Here is a 24,958-nt window from a genome sequence, read left to right on the forward strand (position 1 = left end):
CATTTATAATTTTCAGATCGGTTTATGGGTTACATTCTTAACATATATGTCATCATGAATATATATATATATATATATATATATATATATATATATATATATATATATATATATATATATATATTCCATCGATATTTTATTTACATAATTATTTATTTTGTCGATAAATTCCTGATTTCTTTTTTCGGCGTAAGTCTTTTTTATTCTAAATTATTGTCATCTGAATTTAATATTCAGATAACTGGTATGAAAATGTGTTAATTAAATAACACATTAGGTTAGCTCGTTGGAAAGAATTGTATGAGCGAGTGAACAATTCTATTTGTGAGACATGCGTTTTTTCTACACATTTAAATAACTACGCCCCTTGTTAAGAAGAGTAGATATATACCACAATTAACAATTTATAACGGTGTTGATCTATATTAGTCAATACTGTACTATATGTCGCATTTGGCTTCGTAGACAGAATATTTGCTTCGTATAAAAACAGTTCGAGTTATAAACACTACGTTCGGATGGTAACTACTAATAGATCTAATGGACTGCGAAACTCGAATCTAGGGTGGTTTTATCTGTGGATTTCTTAGTGTTAGTGAGTTGAGGCATTGTCTCATTGTGAAATTATTCATATGTTATCTCACATTCAAATTTCTTTGGCATCATCACTATTGACTTGGAACGGATGTCCTCATTTTTGATATACGTCTTATTTTATAAGGTTACACACCTCTGAAGTACTTTTGAAACATTTTTAATCTTAAATGTGGAATATTTACGAATCATTATGATACAAAAATAAAGAATGCCTATGAAACAAAACTGTTTTGACAATGTGCAATGATTTATATTATTTTTTACCACAAATTATGAAATTGTTACATTCAAGTATTTGGGACAAACAAATGAAAAAAAACTTAATACTACCGATCTGTATCAAAATTTTAGGTTTTTAATTCTATCTCTCTCATGGTTATGTCTTTCTGCTTATTTTTTCTATATTTTATTTAACCAACATTGCCATTCCTTATTTATTTTCTTTGTAAAAGTAATTATATATTTTCTTTTCATTTGCTTTTCCGTGTATATCCTTCAGAAAATCATGCACCGTTTTTTTTTGCAGTTTATCGTATCTATTTCCCCTTTGATTTTTCGATTGTAAAGAAACCTGTGAGGCTACAAATGAAATTTCTCACATGCCCATCATTTTCTTCTGTTTCCTAGAAGAACATACAGAATCTTTATTCAATATTTATTTTTAAGTTCATAGTCCCACATGCTTCCATAGATTTTTCTTTAAAATAGTGAAATGTTAGAAGCTAAAAATGTTATATTATTAGTAACAGAATATATATGCCTGCAGTTGAAATGTTGTAAGAAGGAAGCAAAATATATTACTAAACCATAAATGACAAGATTTTATTACGAGAAATATATATATATATATATATGTATATTTCATATATTAATATTAATATTTATATATGTATCGATATATATATATATATAAGGATTTCACTTTAGAGACGCCAAATACCACCGAAAATAGTGTTCCATAAGTACATGGGTTTTTTAATGCCGTGTTATATATATATATATATATATATATATATATATATATATATATATATATATATATATATATATGTAAAAGTATGTACATATATATAAATATATATATCATAATTTAGAAATTAAAATTTTATGATTTGAAACGGTTATATTTCAAATGTAGAATTTATATTATATGCAAAACAAACACTATTTTTTAATAATCATTGCCCTTAAAACATGAGGTTTCGAGGTTTATATATCGCCTCAGAGGAAACATATTAACAAATATTCTAAATGTTTTATATCTAATTTGCAATCTGTAATAAACATAGAAAATATAATTAAAATTTATCAAAGTTTTTAATCATAGAATAAAAGAAAGTAGATATCGGTGCAAAATGAAAAGGATACTGAACTTCATAACCAAACTGTATAATAAATCCTCAAGTGAGAATTTTTGGTAGCAGGGAAGTAAAAGGAGCCAATGTATTTAGCAAATTTAGCAAATAATGTGCAAACCATTTATAATATTTGCTAATATTTTCCCTGAGGAGATGAATAAATATCGAAACGCCTAGGTTAAGGAGCAATACTTATTAAAATGTATTCTTTGTTTTGTATATAATAAAACTTCTAGTGTTCAAAATGACATGTTCTAAACCATGAAATTTAAATTACTAAATTATGATTTATTTACTTTATCCGGTGTATTGAGAAATTTCAATTTACTTGGAATTGTCTTTATAAAATATTACACCCAATACGATTTTGTAATACCAATAAACACCGGATTTGCATACCAGTAAATTCATAGCATTAAATTTTTCTGAAAGATTATATATATATACATATATATATATATATATATATATATATATATATATATATATATATATACATATATATATATAACTACTTCATTTACTCACATAAAATTAATATACAAAAGTATAAATTTATGCGTAAACTTTAAGTATTTATTCAAAAGTGTTCAATACGTGGGTACAGCTAGTTAGTAAGTTATAAAATATATATGACGATTAAGCTACACTGAATATTCCGCATCCATCAATTCTAGGACTCTTCAGGCTTATGCGCGTACGCCTGAAGTCCAAGAGTCGATGAAACGCGGAATATTGAGTGTAGCTTAATCGCCATATATATGTTGTAACTTACTATATATATATGTATATATATATATATATATATATATATATATATATATATAAAGAGAGAAAGACAGAGAGTGAGAGACATGAGAATCTCATTTTAGAGAAGCAAAGTATTATGCATAATATTATGTTCCACGCGTACATGATTGTTGAATTCCTTTATTTATAATTTTACCCGTCAAAAACATAGTGTTCAAAGTCGACATATTCTTTCATTTTTAAGAAATGTAACCGTTTATAGAGTCTCCCACTCCCGTTGTACACTAAATAATTCGGTTTTAAATATTACTCCAATTTCCATTTAATATTTTCCCATTAATTAAGATAAAAAATATTTAAAAAACGTTTGCGCATATAAATCACACATTATTCTGTGCGTAAAATTTCAAACTTATCATTTAAAAAAAAATTCATGTAAATAGTTTAAGGCTTAAACACTACTTTTTTGACGACCATATATATATATATATATATATATATATATATATATATATATATATATGTGTGTATGTATACACATATTTATATGTATATACAACGCCTATGTATATGTTTAACGCCTATAATAATGCATTTTATATGGGAATTTGTCTTATTACTGACTCTTCCGTCGTGTGTATATATAAGTATATATATATGTATATATATATATATATTACTATAATAATTAAATACCTACAGTCACTAGTGTTTCATCCTTTCGGGAATTTTCAGTGCAGGGTGTCACGCACGATTAATACCAGTCGAACGATTCGAACCCCACAACACGAAACATCTCTGGCTCGATTAGCGAAGACCGTATCAATTCGACTAGCATTAACCGCGTGAAATAACGTTGAATTAAAACATTTTAATTTTAAATGTTCATTTACGTCAGTCAGAAAGGGATTTAATCCTTATACGATGATCTATGCATAAGAGCTAAATTGACCGACATTTATTCAACTGAAAGTGCTCAACGATACGAAACGTATTTCTTACAGGGGCTATACATATACATACATATATATATATATATATATATATATATATATATATATATATATATATATATTTAAAAGAGTGTAGCCATCAACAATTGTGTTTTTTTTTTAAAGGTTTTCATCATATTTTTATTTTAAAATATTTTTATAACGCGTTTCGAGCTTTGGGTGTGCTCTCTTCAGATATTTTCGTAAAAAGTTTTTCTTTAAAATGGGAGTTTGTAGAATTGCCTCCGCTGATATTAAATATGTTTTTCCGAGTGATGTTCAGACATTCTGTTGTTGTTGGTGTTCAGACATTCTGTCTCCAACTGTAAGTGTTCAGTGTCCGGTCAAAGTTGTTTTCAAAGAGTGTTTTTTAGTCCATATGGTGAAGGTTTTTAGGGTTTTTTTAGGGTTCTTTTTAAAGACTTTCTTTCCCCATGTATAGCATACACTCACACACAATCACACACGCATACATATACATTCATGTACATGTACACATGCACACGCACGCAGGCACACACACATACACACACGCACATACATAGAAATATATGAAGGAGCATACATATATACATATACACATTTACTTCCATTTTAAAGAAAAACTTTTTACGAAAATAACCTACAATTGTTGATGGCTACACTCTTTTAAATATGCATTTTTTCTCTCGTTGGAACTACACAACCATCACTTTAAATATATATATATATATATATATATATATATATATATATATATATATATATATATATATATATAAATGTTATGGTTTTCAGTAATAAAGTATTAAATCGCAAACTTTAAATTGGGAGGGGGTATATTAAGAAGGCGATATGACAATTTTAAAACTAACAAAAACAATAGAAAATAAATAAATAAATAAATAAATAAAATAAAAATGAATATACATAAACTATATATATATATATATATATATATATATATATATATATATTGACTTACATAAAAAAAACCTAACCTAGATTTAAAACAGGTCAAGGAACTAGATACCCAAGTTAAATAAAGTACACACAAAGGAACAGTTCAACCAGAGGTCAAATAGGCCTTTGCCCAGTAAGTGCATGTTCATTGGTTGACAGGACGGGCGAGGTGGAAACTAGAAAGCTGATTGGCTGACAAAAATCTCAATAGAAGGTGCGTATATAAAACGACAGACAACCACAAAATTCGCACATAAGCATGAAGAGTCCTAGAGTGGATGAACCCCGGAATATTCAGTGTAGGTTAATCGCCATATATATTTGATAACTTACTAACTAGCTCTACCTATGCATTGAGCACTTTGGAAGTAAATACTTTACGCTTAAATTTATACTTTCGTATATTAATTTTATGTGAGTAAATGAAATATATATATATATATATATATATATATATATATATATATATATATATATATATATATATATATATATATATATTTCACATTGAATTTATTCTGGAGATTACACCCTGAATTAAAACGAGGTTATAAAGAGTACTCAATAAAAAAGGCCAAACTATTATATTTTCATTTATATAGAAACATATTCCATAGTCAGTACACTGAACATGATAATGTTTCGGAAAATTTGTTAATTAAAAAAACAAAAGCCCCTCTCCAGGCGACAGTAATAAATTTAATTCGCTATTCAAAGCAACTGCTTCTTAAATAAAATAAGTGAAATATATGTATTATTCATTATCATTTTTTCCTTTTTTCTTTTTCTTTTCTATCTCATTTCTTCTATTTTTCTTTTTTTACCTATTCTTCGTCTACTTTTTAACTATCGCCTCCTTTTCTTTCTCTATCCCTTTCTACTATTCCTTTTTTATTTTATTAATCTTGGCATCACCTATCCTCATATCGCCTTCTATTTTTTAGTTTAAAATAGTACTTATATAAGCCCTAGCAATGAAAATTTGCGATTTATTACTTTGTTATTATTAACCATAAAATTTATAACTATATGTTCATTTTTTTATATAAGAACAAGCTACTTTGAGTAGCGGATAAAATCTATTTCTGTCGCCCGAAGAGGAACTTTTTTTTTTGTTTTTTAATAGACCAATTATCCGAAACACTAGCATTTATGTACAGTATTGTGACTAATATAATACATGTCAGTATGAATAAATACACACACACACATATATACATACATATATGATTACATACACACAGACGCACACACGCTTACGCACCCCCCCCCATATATATATATATATATATATATATATATATATATATATATATATATATATATATGTGTGTGTGTGTGATTATATGTTTCTGTATGGGTAGTGTGCCAACAGCTAAATAAAGAAATATACTTACTTGGTTTCAAAGTAAATTTCAGTTCAACACGCTTAACTTTCATAGTCACTGAAAATGTTTTTCGTATCGTAAACCTACAAAAACAAAAGAATGTGGCATGTAGAACTCTTTCAAATGCGTTTTATCATTGTTAGAACATTTTAGTTTTAAGCCCGAACATACAGTAAAAACTTGGCGGTGTTTGGGCGCCAAAAAATTTGTATAGATAACACTGAAAATATTAGCATTATCGTCATTAAATTGGAATTTATGACAATAATAAAAGTTCAATATACTCCAGAGCAACTAAAAATGAAACTATATAACGTAAACGAAAATTAAATGAATAAATGTAATAAACGTAATATGTATATTTATTAATCCCTCAAATTTTGAGACTTAATTTGGATTAGTTATAGCTATTTTTTCCATAGATTTTCAAAGATTTGCTTTTTTTGTATTTCCAGAATAAACATTTAGAAAAAGATATTAATGGTTCGCATAAAGTCTAAAATATATGATAGAACGACTATCGGGGAGATTCCTGTGAAACGTAAGCATCAGAACAATAAGCAATTAGTTTATCAATCAATTCATGAAAAATGAAAAAAAACACCTTTTCACATGTATAACTAAATAACAAGCAACTCAAATGTTCGGATAAAAACATTATATTAATGCATTCTTTATTCAACTTATTACATTCAACTTTCGTTTATTTGTAAGGACTCCCTTATTTGTAATTAGTAACATAATTCAATGTTTCCCATACTCTTAAACATGACGCAATATGGTTGTTCTTTAAAAAACTTATAAAAAATGCATAGTAAAGTTATATCATGACGACTAAATAGATAGTACACTACGCGCCCCTACCCTTAATATATAAAAGGGAAGGTACTCCATAGAAAAAAATTATCGTGGAAATCAAACACCGCGTTACACCAATTCTCAGAAATGGATGTCATATCTGATGTGATAAAGCCCATTCCCTTGAAAGGGCAAAACTCCATGGGAAGTGAATATAATGAAAAAAGAAAAAAACAAAAAACAAACAATATTAATCTAAACAATATTAAAATACACATGTAAAATGTATATTACAGAATATATATTTATTAGAAACTGTATAAAAGTCAGTATAAATATAAATTTAAAGTTTTTACAAAAATAGTACCTAAATCTGTTTAATGGTTTTAAAATATAAATGTATATAAACAGACAATCCCGTTTTGCCCAGCCGTGAAATGCGCTGAAATACGATATATTTAATTCATGCATATGATGTATTTTTTATAGACATCCTTTTTTTCCTATCATTAAAAATAACGTATGGTAGTGCGATCAGAATTATAAATATATATATATATATATATATATATATATATATATATATATATATATATATATATATATATATATATATATATATATATATATATAATTTTAATCCCATACGAAAAATTAAATTTAATAAACTGATTTAATTTTATAACGCTTTTGTCATATATATACATATATATGTCTATATATATATATATATATATACTTATGTATATATAAATATGCGTGTATATGTAAAATGAGAGTTAGATATCCTTATATTATGAATGATATTAAAATATCATACTATATTATGTGTATATGCATGCATATACTTATATATAATTATTTCCGCAATCAAACAACGCCGTACCTGAAACTAATCGTAAGAGCGACGCATTTGATTAATTCATCAACTAATCAACCTATTATTATTAATTATCGTTTACTATAATAGTATTAATTATTAATTATTTATTATTAATTTATAATATTTAAATATACAGGCGAAACCTAACTGTTAGGGCAGGTTTTTGTAAACTTAGATATTTAATTGGTATATGTTCAAACATAACTATGTAAACACTTTTAAACTACCAAAATATTTTTTAAATCCAATAAAGTTATGCCAAAATAAAATGTTAACCTGGAAAATGCGCGTCCATTATTTGCATGTTGTGCATCCCCTTATAAAATATTACTAATGAATCATAATATATATATATATATATATATATATATATATATATATATATAATAGGCAGAGAGTGTGTAGGGTGAGAACTATATGGTTACAAACTTTATACTTTACAGAGTCATTCCCCAAAACAGCCTGTATCCTATTTGAAAATTAAAATTTGCAAGGCTCATGTAAAATTAAAAATGCTATCTATAGCTGCACAGTATCAAAAACTCCAAATATACAAGAACCTATCAACAGCCATAACTCAACTACCAGATTAAATAATAACACCAACTTAAATCAATCTACCGATCAATTACTAACCAACCCACCACATTATAATCCAACAATAGACCTAACGGAAAATAATCATAATAATCAAGAGGTAATATATATTGGTTCCACATCTGGCCCAGTAAAACATAGAATTTCAACGCACAAACATTCTTTTAAAAATAACTCTCTATCAAACTAAACTACTCTATCCAACTATATTTGGCAACTAAAAAATAGCAATATTTCTTTCAACTTAAAATGGCAAATAATTGAGACCTGCAAATCATATAAACAAGGAGATAAATTTTGTACATTATGTACAAAAGAAACCCTAAAAATTTTAAAATATGAAGATATAAAAAGCACAACCAAACCAGTAAATTCAAGACATGAGCTTCTATCATGTAATCATAAACGTTGGTTTAAATTTAATAAATATAAACCACCTTAAATCATTAAAAATTACTCATTAGTAAAAATAGATTACTTTTTTTTTATAAATTAAGTTAGACCAATTACCGCCCTTAGACTCGTAAATCAAATAATAAATAAAGCCAATAACACATGACAATTATCTCCCCTTAAAAACTTGCAAAATAAATATTCTCTCTCTATAGATATTAACTGTAGCGTCTTTAAATCAAAATACGCTAACGGAAACAATTTACTGCACGAGCGTCGCCCTGTTAAAATTCATCATTCAATAAAATAAAAAGCTATAGCAAACATCTAAATGTCTACTTTAAATACAGTTCATGATTTAAAAAAAAAAAAAGAAAAACTAAAAGGTAACTATATCTATATATTTTTAAATCAAATTTATTATGTAAATTCAAAAAAATATATATCTATTTCTAACCTATACTAATTTTCTTATAAATTTTAAATCCAAACCTTTTACTTCAATTTTTCAGATTCATCTGCCTTAGTTTTAATGCTAGGTTTATTTTTTGGTGTCTTTTCAATTCAATAGAAATCCTCCTAAATTTGCTGATGAGGAGACGGTGCTTACCAAAAAAACTATGTATAATTGTTCTACGTGACTTCATGTATACCACAAATAAAAAGCACGGATTTCCGAAACGATCGTACAGATAATTGACTTTGTTGTTGTTCCTTCTTATGAAACTGATTTAATTAAAATTTGATTTTTAAACTTAAAATTTTTTTTTTAATTTTTAAATTATAAATAACATTACTTAATATATATATATATATATATATATATATATATATATATATATATATATATATAGTCAGATTATATATATGCAAACAAAAGAATATTATTGCATGCATTAATAACATCAAACGATGTATACTTAAGAAGAAGATTTTATATCACCTTATATTATACAAAAGTAATAATAGAAAAATAAAAATAAAGATTTAAAAGAACAAGATTAAAAAATATAGCCAACAAAAATTATCACCAGCTTACTTCAGATTTATGTAGGCACATCTTACTACAGTTCTAACCTCAATCTGCGGTCCTAAGCTCTTTTGTCGTCTTGAATACATCGCTGTATTTATCACAGTTTCATACTAATAATACACTTTATATACACCCGGCATACACATAACTTAGTTGCAAATCAACTATGTAATGAGACGAGGAGTGATAAATGAGTAAATAGTTGGACATTTATACCTGCCTGTTTGTTTGATTGTGTTTCCTTTCTTTTCTTTTGTGGGTCCGGTGATTCTCGCATTGGTCTCGGCTTTTGAAACTGCCATATATATATATATATATATATATATATATATATATATATATATATATATATATATATATATATATGGGGATGTGTAAATTTCTGAATTTACCAAAATTAATAATTAATTCATAGTTATACTTAATGGTATAGATCTGTATGTCTCAGTTGATCCCACTTTTATTTAGATCTTAGCTAGCATAATATATTCCCCATGTTTTTCGCTTAATAAAAGTATGTCTTCGTTTCCTTAAATTTTTTTAGAAAATTTTCTTATTTGATGAATTTATCTCATTTTACTTAATACATCTTATTATTTTCCGAATAACCCGCGTTTATAGACATGTTAATATGTTCCCAAAAACCGAAAAAGAAAACAATATTTACCATAGGACTTTTTGTTTAAGTTTAAATTTTGCCGACAAACGATAACCTTTAATTACAACAGTCCACCTCAGACCTTGTCCAGGTACGAGTGCAATATGACCGCGTGGCCTAGAAACACGGCTTACTTTTATGCTGAAACAGAAAAACAAGAAAACTTGATTAACAAAATATCTTATGTGTTTTGTTTCTGGCAAAGCGGAAAAATTGCTGTTTTCCCGGAATATAATTTAACTATACAACGTTTTCAGTTGGTTCTTTTTGAGAAATTTCGATTAGAAAAAATAGTAAAAACTTGTATGTGTTTTATACACGAAACATGTGTTTGATACATGGAAATTTATTTGTATTTACACAATTCAAAATATAGAAATGGGACCGTTGAATGAAATTAATGGAATCCATAAAATGCAGTATAATAAACTTACTTGTATAATCTATATGAAGTCGAACCACCCTTAGAGAAATCAGGAAATTTATAGTTTTTCAATTCCTTATACATTTTTCTCAAAGCAAGGTTGTTGGCTGAAAAAGAAAAACAGAGAATTCATACAAGCCGGATGAGAAAATAAGAATTATATATATATATATATATATATATATATATATATATATATATATATATATATATATATATATATATAACTTCCATCTATGAATTATGACGATGCTAGTTGGATTTTCCTCTCTTTGAGGATCTTCCTCTTGCTGAAACAATTTGTAAACTCATTCTGGACTCATAGTAATAAATTTCCTCTCTCTCTATATATATGTATGTGTGTGCATATATATATATATATATATATATATATATATATATATATATATATATATATATATATATATATTCAATCCATGAATTTATCGATGACAATTTCTTAAAAACATATTTGGAATTTATCGCGAATAGCGCATAGTAAGAACGGATTGTAATGGCAGACTATAATTAAAGAACAGAGAATTGCGAGGAAATTTCAAGGACAAGCCAAAATAATGAAGTACGCATTTGAGTAAACATTTTTCCAGATCTATGTACTTCTTACTTGGCGTGATTTTCGTTGAAAAGGAGAAAGGTGGAAAAAAGTCATATTATGTTTCACAGGCATAGATATACTACATTACGGCGATGAGGCAGGGACTGAATCTTGCTAGACAGTAATATAAAAGCTGCTGTTTATCGCTTTGGTGAAAGGAAAGAATAGACAGATACACAAAGTGATTATTCTTTCGTTATCAATAAATTAATATCATTGTCTGAAATCTTAGAAAATTGTCATTAGCTTCTTTAAAAGACGGCGGGATAAATACTTCGATTATGTTAATATCCCAATTTAATACGCGAATACACTCATATGCATGGTTCACTCTTCTGTATGTGTTCATTTTTGGGACCAACCCACAGATGATTTTCGTGTCGCGGGGTTCGAATCGTTCGACTGGTAGTAATCGTGACACCCTGCACTGAAGAATCCCGAAAGGATGAAACACTAGTGTCTGTAGGTATTAATTATTATAGTAAAAAAATAATTATGACAGCCCCTTTAAGAAATACGTTTCTTATCGTTGAGCACTTTCTGTTGAATTAAAAAGTCGGTCAATTTAGCTCTTATGCGTAGATCATCGTATAACGATTTGATCACTGTCTGTCTGACGTAATGAACATTTAAATTAAAATGTTTAAAATTCAACGCTATTTCACATGATTAATGGTAGCCGAATGGATACGGCCTCCGCTAATCGAACCAGAGATGTCTCTTGTCGCGGGGTTCGAATCGTTCGACTGGTAGTAATCGTGACACCCTGCACTGAAGAATCCCGAAAGGATGAAACACTAGTGTCTGTACGTATTGAATTATTATAGTAAAAAAAAAATAATTATATATATATATATATATATATATATATATATATATATATATATATATATATATATTACTTTGACAGACTATGGATTCTCATGAAGTATATATAGTTGTTCGGTGAGAAGCTATCTAAGAATTGAAAATAATTGAATTTCAACGAAGGCCGTTGATAGTGCTCAATCAAAAGAGAGCAAGTTATATCATTTTTTGTATTTTTATGTAAATACAGTCATATTTTAATAAGATGTGCAGAACGTTTCAATCAGATTAGATATCATCAGGCAAGAAATATTAACGTACAAAAGCTGAAAACGTTTGAAACGTTTTCAAATTTTGAAAAGAGAAATGCACCATGTGTGGAGTTGGGCGAAATTTAAGTTTAAATGGAAAACAGTTTGTTTAAATGGAAAACAGACAAAAAAAAGATAAATCCGTGGAAGTCGTTCATTGTACGTTTGCTGTCCGTTATTCCTAAGGTTGAAAGAAAGGTAAAAAATTATAATCTGGAGATATAGCTTAGTGGTAGTGCATTCGAATAAGGATTGAATGATCACTTGTTCAAACCCGGGTGTACTTTACCGTATGTATAATTGAATTGCATACCGGGTTGGATAAAATATTCAATAAAATAGGAAAAAATGTTTACCATAGTTGAGGCCTTTCTGCGTAATTTGAACTCGTATACCAGGATTTGCACGACAGATGCCGATATTCAGAAAAAAACACACGGTGATCGCGAACAGTAGCGCGGTCAGGCATTTTGCGAAGAACATCTTCCAGGAATCTTTGTGTTTTTTGCCCTCAGCTCAGTTTTATAATGTCTTGATCAAACATCCACCTTTTATAGATCTCAAGAATAAAGCAACAAATACCATATTATTAACTTATAAATAAATTATTTAAGAATGACGCATTGTATTTTCCTCTGTATTAATAGGGAAAAAGGCAACATACACATATCAATTGTTTAGTTGGGTTTTTACCAAATTATTCATGTCAAATCCTATTCCATTTTGTCGTTAAATCCATTTTGTTTTATTCCATTGTCTTATTTCTTCGTCTTTTTGTTAGAATTCACTTAAGTTTTCCACACAGGAACAATATAATAAGCTTACTCACATAAGCAGATTATTCACAAATCTGTATGTGACATATTTATTTAAGAATTTACGATTGTATATCTACAAATAATACATATCTCTTTACTTCTATATTGGGTTTATTCTTCCTTAATTGTTATTATTATTATTATTATTATTATTATTATTATTATTATTATTATTTTTATTATTATTATTATTATTATTATTATTATTATTATTTTACTCACTAGGAATTTTTCAACAGGTCATCATCAGCGCATCGACGTTACTTACTAATATCATCAGATGTTCACTCCATTTCTGAGGGATCTAGTTAAAACAACTCTATTCAGACCTTAGTTTCTCTCCACCTATTAAGAAAACGATAGCAAATCGAATACGCGTTATTACAACAGCAATTTGCTATTGATTCATCACGGATAGCGGCAATTCCAGTACTCATTTCACTATTTCACTTGAGGTAGGGTTATTTCTCTCCTACTTCGCTCCTTCTGTTCTCATTGGCTCTTCACGACCTATTCCTCTGTTATCATGAAGTTAGTGCCATTTTTTAAGGAGGGGGCAGTTTACAAGATTACGTGAAATTTTCATACATTAGCTCTACCCCTTTATATTATTCTTAGATTTCTGTTTCAGTTTTCGTGTATCAGGTTGTGGTTGTATTAAATGTAGGTTAGTTTCAACATTCGAATATTTTCCTAAAAATCTGGCAGTCTAATGTATTACCATCCGTTTTTTGTCTCTTATAATTTATGAGTATTTGCTTTGTTTTTAAGTCTAGTAGATCTTTATTATTGAGGAGCCGAGCTTGCTAAGATTACTTTAATAGATCCCGGGTAACGGCAGATATCCCAAGGACTTAAAGTTGGAGATATGTATTATCTACTTGTAAAAATAGATATATTTGCTTATTGTTTGGAAGTCAGATATATATATATTTTGTTATTCAAAATTGACGACAGAAAATTGTCTGGCACTGACGAACTCAGTACCAGGTGTTCTGACTGACAGCCGATGACCCATGGGGTCATGGGAGTTTAATGTTGATTTGCATCTCAGATTGCAAGCCAGTGACATGGCTGGATTGCACACCCGTAATCTGGGGTTTTCTGTAAGTGCGTGGCGTTATTTAATTGGCTGAGATAACATTCCACCCCGAACACTGACACGACTATTAATGCTACTGCCGCGCGAAATTAGTCAGATTCCAGCCAGAGTTTTTGCGCGGAACTCCAAGTAACAATACCGCTCTCTGAGACGTGACCCCTCCTCCAACCCGTCTGAGACTATCTCCGAAGAGAAGAGCGATTTCAGACTTTTAAAAACTTACTAAGAACTGAACTATATATTTGTAAAACATCTGTAATATATTTTGTGAATTAGAATAGAATTCAAGCGTCTGTTGTGCTTCTTGCCTGTGTGAGTTTTGTTATTCTTTTTCAGCATGCCAGAATCAATGTGACGCCTCCAGAACCACGAGACAGCACGGGCCAAGTTTTCGAAGATCAGAGGTCCTTAGATAACTTCATAAGAGAGTGGTATTACACGCTGTGTTCTACCAAACTGCAAAATCTACAATTTTATATTATTTTAAACTACTATCGTGTCCCGTAGCATGCTTGTATATGTGTTTGTATCTCAATTCAAGAGAGGATTATGTATATTTTGTTTGCTTGTACGCTACACACTACATGTAATATTTTTTCTGCGTGTTCGAACTGCAGTCATTTGCATAGTTCCCTGTGTACGGTTATCCTATATAGTTGTGTATGTTTTTCAGGCTCGGTTGCTCCATACACTTTTGTGATTTAGCGTTTCTTCTCTCCCGTATTATTATTTTGATCGCCATTATTATTATTATTATTATTATTATTATTATTATTATTATTATTATTATTATTATTATTATCCATTCTTCTTGTAGTTATGTTTATTATTATTTTGCTAAATAATTATTATGTATTTTCCCATTTGCATTCAATTAAAAATAAGTATTAATATGGCATCTAATTTTATATGCGGTATATACAAGGACAGACATGGAAATTAGATGGAAGTTAAATTGCCATCTAAATTTTCACAGTGTTAATGCACACACTATTAAGACATCGTTTTTACAAAGAAACACAACTTATCAATTCACGGAGGTCACGTGCGGATAAGTGTTTATCAGTGTAAATTGGTCAGTGAATCATGTAGGCACTGATAGAGAGTAGGGAAAATTGATGGTAGTGGATGAAGCTAATCAGTGCCTTTTTATAAAAGGTTGGTGGAAGTTGTAATATTGAGTGAAGCTCAGATGAGCACTTGCCGGGAAAAATCATAGAGCAGAAACAGTTTAGCAACATCTCTTCTGTGGAGAAAGATTGCAGGTGTCGACTACTATGAGTCAAGCCTGAGTTGAATTTTTTAAGGTAGGATAGGGTGCACAAAACAACTTCTCCCTAGGTATGACAACATTCGTCTATGTTGTTGCAGAAAACCGATCGCTTGCCTACATTTATATTGATGGTCGGAGAGAAGTTTAGCATCTGTAAGGTAGTTGACTAGAGTTTGATTAATTATGGACTCCAATATATTTTGCGAAAAAAGGGGCGAGGCTAGTGGAGCTGAGATTTAATGGATCAGTTATTTCGCCAGTATTCTTGTAAAATGGTACAACAGAAGCAATGCCCAGCAGTCAGGAAAGCAGAATTTGGTAAGACATTTGTTAGAGAGTTTAAAGTGCCCTTCAGCAACCTAATAGGAGATTTTTTAATAGTACAGCCGGTATGAAATCAGGTCTACATGCTTTGGAGCTGTCTAGATTTTTAAGATATGCACTTTAGAGGGGGTGATACTAAGATTGTCTAGTGTGGTTTCATTACGAACAAGAAAATCAGGGAGAGAGTGGTTTGTTGGGTCCAACATAGAGTTTGCAGAAAACATGTTAACTTTCATGCTGGCCGAGCAAACAACCACAGGCGTGTTAGATAATATGGGAAATTGGTGATTGCCCATTATTTACTACATTGTAGATTTCCCAGAGATCACAAGATCCTAATACCTGAGCTACAATGCGTTTTCTGGTTGTTTCGGTATAATATCTCTTAGGTGTCGTTACTTCTTTTTTTACAATTATTTCTAGCTTCTATAAACGTTAGTTTGTTTGTACTGCACTTATGTCTGATAAATCTGCGGTATGCATGTTGCGTCTGAGAATTAGCAGCTGCACAAGTATAAGTAAACAATTGCAGAGAGTGGGTTTTACTATATAACTTCTGTGAGGGAATATGTGTTTCAATTGATGTTTTGAAATAGTGAGTGGTTTCATTTGTGCACTATTCCGCAGAAAAGAATTTGAACACGTTATACAGGCATCAAGCAGGACCAAAAGCTAGAGCATAGACAGCTATCTGTTCGTTTTTGGTGTTGTAGGCGTTACTTTTGATATTTTCCTAACTGCACTCAAGACAAAACTGCCTATGCGTGTGTAATGGCATGAATAAGGATGTCCTGTCTAGACGGACGAACACATGGAAATGTAGCGAGAGTAACTTTTTTGTAAAGCAGGTGTGATAACATTTAAGCGCTTCTGCAATAGGTAGAACCTTTCCGAACCGAACCTCTCCAATCAGCGCTCGAGAATAACGGGTACTATGTTAATAGAGTCATCTGCATTTAATCTATTCCAATTTCTAAATATACGATGGCACGGCGTGTTCAAGCACAGCCAAACATCGTGCAGTTTAATAGACCTTGGTCTGAAAAATGCGCGATTCCTCGTGTGAACTGTAATTTATTCCCCGCAAGCCTTGCATGTATAGCAACTTGTTCCATGAAAAAAGGCCCGATTGAGAGTCGGACTTCATGACGTAGTTTATTTTGAATATTAATGGGGAACTTTTATCTCTTCCGACCAGTGTATAATAATAGTAAACACTGTTATACAACGGGCGTGTCGTAGCGAGGCCACCGTGAGAAAGAAGGTCTGTTAACTGAAAAATTCCTGCAGGCAATGTAGGTAAGATTTGTCAAACTATTACTGTTGATACTATATGAGGACATGTTTAGAAAGAACATTAAAACATGTTAAAAAGAAAAGAAAGGAACCCAATTCGAATAATAATGAAACCGAACGTTATCAAATATGAAATATAAATATTATCTATGTAAAATTACGTAATTTTAAAGCAAAATACGATCTAATACGGATAAAACTGAATTATTAATTTAGGGGACAAACAATTAAAGAAACATAGTAAACACAAACAATTTTTGGCCTTCAGGACAAGATGCTACACTTCGTATTTTTATCCTCAGTCGGTGGAGGACAAATCCTTTATGACTGTTATAATTTTTATTTTTGTTCCTATCCAGAGTATCCCTTATTGAGGACCTGGATTTCTCCCACAAGATTATATATTTAAATAATACAGAAATTATATTAAATGTTTTGTTTTTCTGTTATTCTATGCCCATTTTTCCCCCATGTTTTTCGTCAAAATGTGTAGCGTACTTTTATCAGTAACATTTAACATTCCAGTGTTTTTCTTGATAGTTCACCTTTTTCGTGTTTGTTGTTCGTTGTATTTCTTACGTCATCCATTTGATTCCAATTTTTCTCATGCTTTATTCAAAGTTTTTGGGGAGTGTTCCTAGTGCTCCTTCTATTATAGGTATTATTTTTATTTTCCTCATCTTTCATATCCTTTTAAGCTCTCTGGTTAGCTCTGTGTATTTGCTCTTTTTTTCTTTACCTTTGATATTTAACCTGTGGTTAGCTAGAACAGCAAAGTTTATGATTTGTCAGTATTTTCTTTCTTGTTAATTATTATTACACCCAGTCTTCTTGCTTGGATGGGTTTATTAGTTTGTATGCCCATGTCCCATAGGCCTTTTTTATACTCATTTTCAAGTACTGTTGCCGGCTTATGTTAGTACCACTTTTCTGTGTCCCAGTGTACTACCCTTCCCACTTGATCGTGCATGTTCTTTTATTCCTTTTGGGGCAGTTTGCTGCATTTAGTTATTATATTGTTTATCGTTTGGTCTCTTTGTCCACTGAGTCTGCATTTGCTGTGTTCTTGTGCTCTGTCGGTCTTTGCTTTGATGTTATTTGTTCTTATCGAGTTGCCTTGTGCTGCAGTTATTACGGATTCAGTTTCTCGGCTGATGTGTGCTTTCGCGTCCATGTCCAAGTGTTTTCGTTGTTTTACTCTTTTGTCATCCGTATGAATCTCCCGTGTAGTTGTTTCTCTGCACACTTTTCTTTTCTTGTCTTATACTTTGTAACTCTGTTTTCTGTTTTGTTGAATTTTTTCGTGTGTCTCGCTGCTATGATTATTTTTGAGAGTTTAGCATTAAGTATTTTCCTAGTATGTTGTTGCTGGCATTCACACAGTATTCTATATAAATCAGTCTTTCCTTTCAACGTAGAGTAAGTCAACATCGTCCTTCGGATGTAGTGCGTTTTGCATCGTCATTCGTTTCCTGGTCTTCTGATCGGCTTGTCTCAGTTCTTCTTTAATTCATCCTATGAACGATCCAGAGTATCTTACTAGTTATACTGCCCATGTATTTATGCCTTTTATTAGATTTCTGCTATATAATTTGGTTTTGAGAAGTTATTTTTCTCTTGGTGTATTCCTTTCAAATTCTCTCTCTCTCTCTTTCTCTCTCTCTCTCTATCTATCTCGCAATTATGTTGCTTTGATGGTGTCTGCTTCCAGGACTCCAGTACAAAACGATCCTCTCCGTTTCGTTGGGCAGTTCCATGCCTTTTTGTTAAAAATATCAATGTCCGACAGTCTAAAAAGAGATATCTGCTCTTGTTCCAAGAAAATTATGTAGGGATTATCTCCCTTTGATTTGTTTTTCTTCCAATGTAAATAAAAGAGAACGTCTCGTTCGGATTTTACTCTAAGCTAACAATCCATGGTTCTGGTTATTTTTTACTATGGAGTATAAAGATTAAAGTAAGCGAGGTATGTACACGGGGCTAACCGTTTTAATATTTATCTTCATTGGTTATGGGCCCAGCTATGTCTTGAAGATAATAGAACACGTGTGACTGTTTTTTTTTGTTCAGCCATATTGAATGTTGTTTTAGTGAAAGTTTTGAATTGCTTTTAAATGCACAATGGCGATTGAAACAAAACTTAGTAACTTGGTGCCACGGAATGGTAAAAATTATAATACTTGGAAGGTTCAATATAAAGTGGCTTTAATTAAGGATGGTTTATGGAACATTGTTAATGAAACGGAAATTATTCCCGATAAACGAACAAATTCTGCATCACACGTAAAATATTTATAAATATCTTCAAAAGAAGACGTGGGAAAACAAGTTAACATTGAGGAGAAAATTATATTATCTTAAATTAAAAGACGGCGATTCCGTAAATGAACACATCAAAACTATGATGGAAACATTTGATGAATTAGCAGTCATTGGCGATTCAATTGATGAGGAAGATAGAGTTGTTCATCTTCTGGCTACTCCCCCAGACTCTTATAATATGTTGGTAACAGTACTCGAAGCAAGCCAGGACGTTCCTAAATGGGTGTTAGTCACTGAACGATTGCTGCATGAGGAAACCAAGATAAAAGAGAGGGAACTAAATGATACCGAATTGAAAGCCATGGCGTCTAAACATCACGTTAACAAAAGGGGGCCAAAGTGCTATCACTGTGGGAAAAATGGGCACATTAAACGTAACTGTCGCTTACTTAATAATAATGGCAATTTCAAGTCGAACCCTCGGAAAAAGCAAGTTTTTTTCACTAAGAAAACACAGGGTGAATCAAGTGATTGCGTTGTTGGACTCCTCACACACGATGCTTTGTTATCAAAGGATAAAAGGAGCAACTGGATTGTGGACTCCGGAGCAACATGTCACATGTGTCATGATGTTGAGAAATTCATAAATTTCAGAAAATTGGATGTAACAGAGGATATTACCCTTGGTGACGGATTCTCTGTTGGTGTACTATGAACAGGAACAATAGAAATGAATGTGAGTGTAGCAGATGAGAAATACCAAAAATGCAGGTTATATGAAACGTTATATTTTCCTAAATTGTCTTACAATTTATTTAGTGTTTCTAGAGCCACTAAATCTGGAAAAAACATGTATTTTTGATAACTTAGGATGCCAAATACTGGATAACAGACAAAAAATAGTGGCTACAGGTTCAAACATTGGGGCCATCTTTTATTTAAACTGCAATGACGTAAATGAATCAACCTATGCAGCGAAGTCCTGCTAAAGTAGTATCACAAAAGATGAGATTTGGCATAGACGTTTTGGCCACCGTGGAGAAAATTATTTACAAAAACTAGTAAAGGACCAGCTCGTAACTGGTCCTTTACTAGTTTTTGTACCAAGGATATAAACTTTTGTGAACCTTGAGTGGATGGAAAACATCATCGTTCCCCATTTCCAAAATCTGGTGGAAAGCGAGCCACTCAACTCCTAGGAATCGTGCATAGCGATATTTATGGAAGGATAGAGGCAAAATTGTTTTGTGGCCCGGAATATTTCATAACATTTATTGATGATAAATCAAGATTTGTTTGGATATACGTGTTCAGGCACAAGAGAGATGCCTTTAAAATGTTCCTGGATTGAAGGCCATGGTGGAGAAATTAACTGGGCATAATATAAAAACCCTATGTACTGACAATGGTAGAGAATACACTTCAAGAGAATTTGAAGATTATTTGAAAAGGAAGGGTATTCGACATGAATATACTGTTCCCAAAACTCCTGAGCAAAATGGAGTAGCCGAAAGAATGAATCGAAAATTAGTGGAAACTGTGCAGGCAATGTTATCAAATTCGATGCTGCCTAAGAGATTTTGGACAGAGACCTTATCCACGGCTTCATATATTCGAAACCGGAGCCAAACAACCGTTGTACAGGGCACGACGCCATATGATGTATTGAAGGATCGCAAGCCTAATGTGAAACAAGTACGCATTTTTGGATGTAATGCTTTTGTCCACGTACCAAAGGATGAAAGATATAAAATGTAGTCCAAGGGACTGAAATGCATATTTCTTGGCTATGGTATTGGCGAAAAAGGGTACAGACTCTATGATATCAGAAAATCTAGAGTATTCCATAGTAGAGATGCCATGTTTAATGAAACAGGGTCAATAACTGAACAGGAGGAAAAGGGAGTGGCAAACCCATCTCCAGTAGAAATTGAATATCAAGACAGCGATGATGATGATGATGATGATGATGATGATGATGATGATGATGATTACGACAACTTGCAGAAGGTGGAAGGACCTAGTGAAAACACACAAGGATCAGTACCTCAACGATCATCAAGAATAAAGAAAACTCCAGATAGATATAGTGAATGGGTTTACATAGCTCATAGTTTAAATGATCCATTGACGATGAGAAAAGCACTTTCCAGTCCTGAGAAAAATGAATGGATGAAAGCAATGGAAAATGAAATTTCCTCCTTACATACATTTAAAATATGGGATCTTACGGAATTGCATAGTCGACGAAAAGCTATTGGTAGCAAGTGGGTATTTAAAGTATGATGGTGACGGAAGTATGATGGTGACGGGAACATCGACCATTATAAAGCTCGACTGGTAGCTCAAGAGTTTCTTCAGAAGCAAGGAATTGATTATGACGAGACCTTTTGTCCAGTTGATTATGACGCGACCTCTTGCTCAGTCGTCAGATTTTAATCTGTGCGAACTGTTATTGCGTTAGAAGTACAGCATGACATGGTGCTACATCAATTGGACATGAACACTGCATTTCTGAATGGTCAACTTAAGGAATAAATCTACATGAAGCAACCAGTTGGTTTTAAAGTTGAAGGAACATCTTGTCTGTAAACAGAATCGAAGCATCTATGGCTTTAAGCAATCTCCAAAATGTTGGAATGAAACATTGGATTTTCAGCTGAAAAAGATGAACTTCAAGCAGTTGGTAGATGATCCCTGTATTTACATACAATATTCAGGGGGGAAAGCTTTATCGTTTCTGTTGATGATATCATTGTGGCAAGCAAATCTTGAACTCGTATTCAAGATTTTGTGAAAACTATACCGAAAATTTTCAAAATAAAAGACATTGGAAACTGCATAATTTTTGGTGTTAAGGTTGTTTATCCTGAATCAGGGAAAATATGTATTGGACAACTAGCATATACAGCAGAAGTTATGAAAAAATTCCAGATGGAAAATTCAAAACCTGTATCAACTCCAATTGATGCTGGGGCAAACTTAATGAGGACAACTGAAATAAGTAAGCTGGTCAACAAAGAATTATATCCATCAGCAGTTGGAAGTCTGCTGTATCTGCCAAAAAGGACACGACCTGATATTGCTATGCTGTCGGAAATGTTGCAAGATTCTGCTCTGAGCCTACAATGGAACACTGGATGTCTATAAATCATATCTTTCGTTACTGTAATGGTACAGGAGGCTGCGGTTTATTGTATAGCAAGGAGAAAGCTAACAATTTCGAGGAGTACTCAGATGCAGATTGGGCTGATGATGTAGATGATCGCAGTTCAACATCTGGTTATTTGTTTAAATTAAGTGGAGCTGCTGTCAGCTGGAGAAGTAAAAGGCAAACGTGTTGCATTGCCAACAGATGAAGCTGAATACATGGCATTAGCAAGCGCGGCACAAGAGGCTGTTTGGATGCAGCGCCTTCAAGGTGTTTATTTAGTACCCCAGTTACACCAACACTTATCTACGAGGATAATCAGGCAACAATATGTATGACAAAGAACCCACAGCATCATGGAAGGGCCAAACATGTTGACATTAAATTCCACTATATTCGAGAGCAAGTGGAAAAGAACGCAGTTTAATTGGAGTACTGTCAGAGTAAAGAAATGCTAGCAGACATATTAACAAAAGGACTTGTGAGCACACAGTTTGTGAAGCTCAGGGAACTGTTAGGTTTTAAAGAACTGGAAATTTAGACCGTCAGCAATTGAGGAGGAGTGTTAAAAATATCACTGTCCGACAGTCTAAAGGAGATATCTGCTCTTGTTCCAAGAACATTATGTAGGGATTATCTCCCTTTGAACCTTTTTTCTTCCAATGTAAATGAAAGAGAACGTCTCGTTCGGATTCTACTCTATGCTAACAATCCATGGTTATGGTTATATTTTACTACGGAGTATAAAGATTGAAGTAAGTACACGTGTCTAACCGTTTGATTATTTCTCTTCACTTTTCTCGTCTCTAGTTTTGCCTTTCTTTTAACTAATAGTGCGTAATTTTCCATAGCAAACTCCGTTTGAGGAGCCTGGTTGACGATCCTGGTGGTATTTATTAATGTCTCTTTTTTTGCTATTTGCAAAGAGTTTAAGATCGTCCATGTACATCAGATGGTTCATTTTCCTCCGTGTCAGAGGACTTGTGTCTGGCTAACACTTTCTCAGTATCTTGTTCAGTTGTATCATGGCTATTATTAATTGAGAGAGTAGAAGTGCAGAAGGGGAATGTAAACGATGATGGGAGGCGGACAACTGAGAAGGAATGAAATCCTATGGTTAGGGGAAGTGAGGAGAAGGAGTTTGAAGGTTCTTAGGCAGACGAGATCATTGACTCTGAGACAATGGAACCAGTGAAAGGAGCAGATCTATGGAGAAGTGGTGATGAAGTTTGAACTTTTACTTCTGTACAAAAGGAAGTATTTCAGAAGTTAAGAGAGGTTCTTCTTAGAGACGAGATTATAGAGATCTCAAGTATGAAGTGTAGTGATATGCGGAAAGTGAAAAAAGAGGTAAAAATATTTCCAGGACTAATTCACAACAACATAAGAAAGAACATATCAATTACGGAACTTATCAGGATTCTGTATGCAGCGTCATACATTATTGCAAATCGTCTTGGCTTAATACAGAAGAAAAAGAGAGGAATGAAGGATAGAATGCCATACTTGTAGAGGCGGCTTGTGGAAAGTATAAAACGGTGGCGGAAAGACTTTGGTAGAATCGTAGAAATAAGAAAAGATGTTAAACTAGGACAGAAAGCTAAAGACGATTTTGAAAGGAGGTATAGATTGCTGGGAAAGGAACCATGAGCATTCTAACAATGTCGAAAGAGAAGATCCACACTGGTGGTATGGACATTCGAAAATTTGTTGGAAAAAGTGTTGCATTTCGGCAGAACAACCTTTTCCGGAACAATCAGTCTAGGCTGTATCAATAATTAAATGGTAGTAAACAGGAGGTAAATAACAACACCACAAATGCAAAAGATGCCAGGAAGTTTTGGAGTGGGATTTGGTCTGTCGAAGGGCGATATAATGAGAAAGCTAGCTTATTGGGAGAAAGAGAAAGGCTATCAGAAATGTAGCAGATGAATAACGTTGAGATAACCATCAATGACGTTAAGGCTGGCATACGAAGGATAACAAACTGGAAGACAGCCGGTCCAGACGCAGTGATGGGCTTCTGGTTTAAAGTTTCCATACATGTATCCACCTATAGCTGCTACCCGGTAAAGGGTTGTAGAGTCGAGAAATGCCCCTGATTGGCTTGTGAAGGGAAGAACAGCACTGAGTAGGAAAGATCCTGCAATGGGAACAGAGGCCAATAATTAGAGACCAATTACCT

General features: G+C 31.9%; 1 protein-coding gene across 1 annotated transcript in view; it reads right to left on the reverse strand.

Annotated features, from left to right (window-relative positions):
* LOC145277097 (bactericidal permeability-increasing protein-like) overlaps positions 1-13,123 on the reverse strand; it is a 38,234-nt gene extending 25,111 nt beyond the window's left edge. The window contains exons 1-4 of the mRNA XM_080128760.1: positions 12,904-13,123; positions 10,824-10,920; positions 10,399-10,530; positions 6,037-6,110 (exon numbers count right to left, since the gene is read on the reverse strand). Of these exons, the coding sequence (XP_079984886.1) occupies positions 6,037-6,110; positions 10,399-10,530; positions 10,824-10,920; positions 12,904-13,030 (430 nt within the window). The 5' untranslated portion in view covers positions 13,031-13,123. The remainder of the gene's footprint in view (positions 1-6,036; positions 6,111-10,398; positions 10,531-10,823; positions 10,921-12,903) is intronic.
* Between the last annotated feature and the right edge of the window lie 11,835 nt (positions 13,124-24,958).

Source organism: Euprymna scolopes, chromosome 5 (genome assembly GCF_053919585.1).
Source record: "Euprymna scolopes isolate OS-2025 chromosome 5, ASM5391958v1, whole genome shotgun sequence".
Taxonomy (NCBI): Eukaryota; Metazoa; Mollusca; class Cephalopoda; order Sepiida; family Sepiolidae; genus Euprymna; species Euprymna scolopes.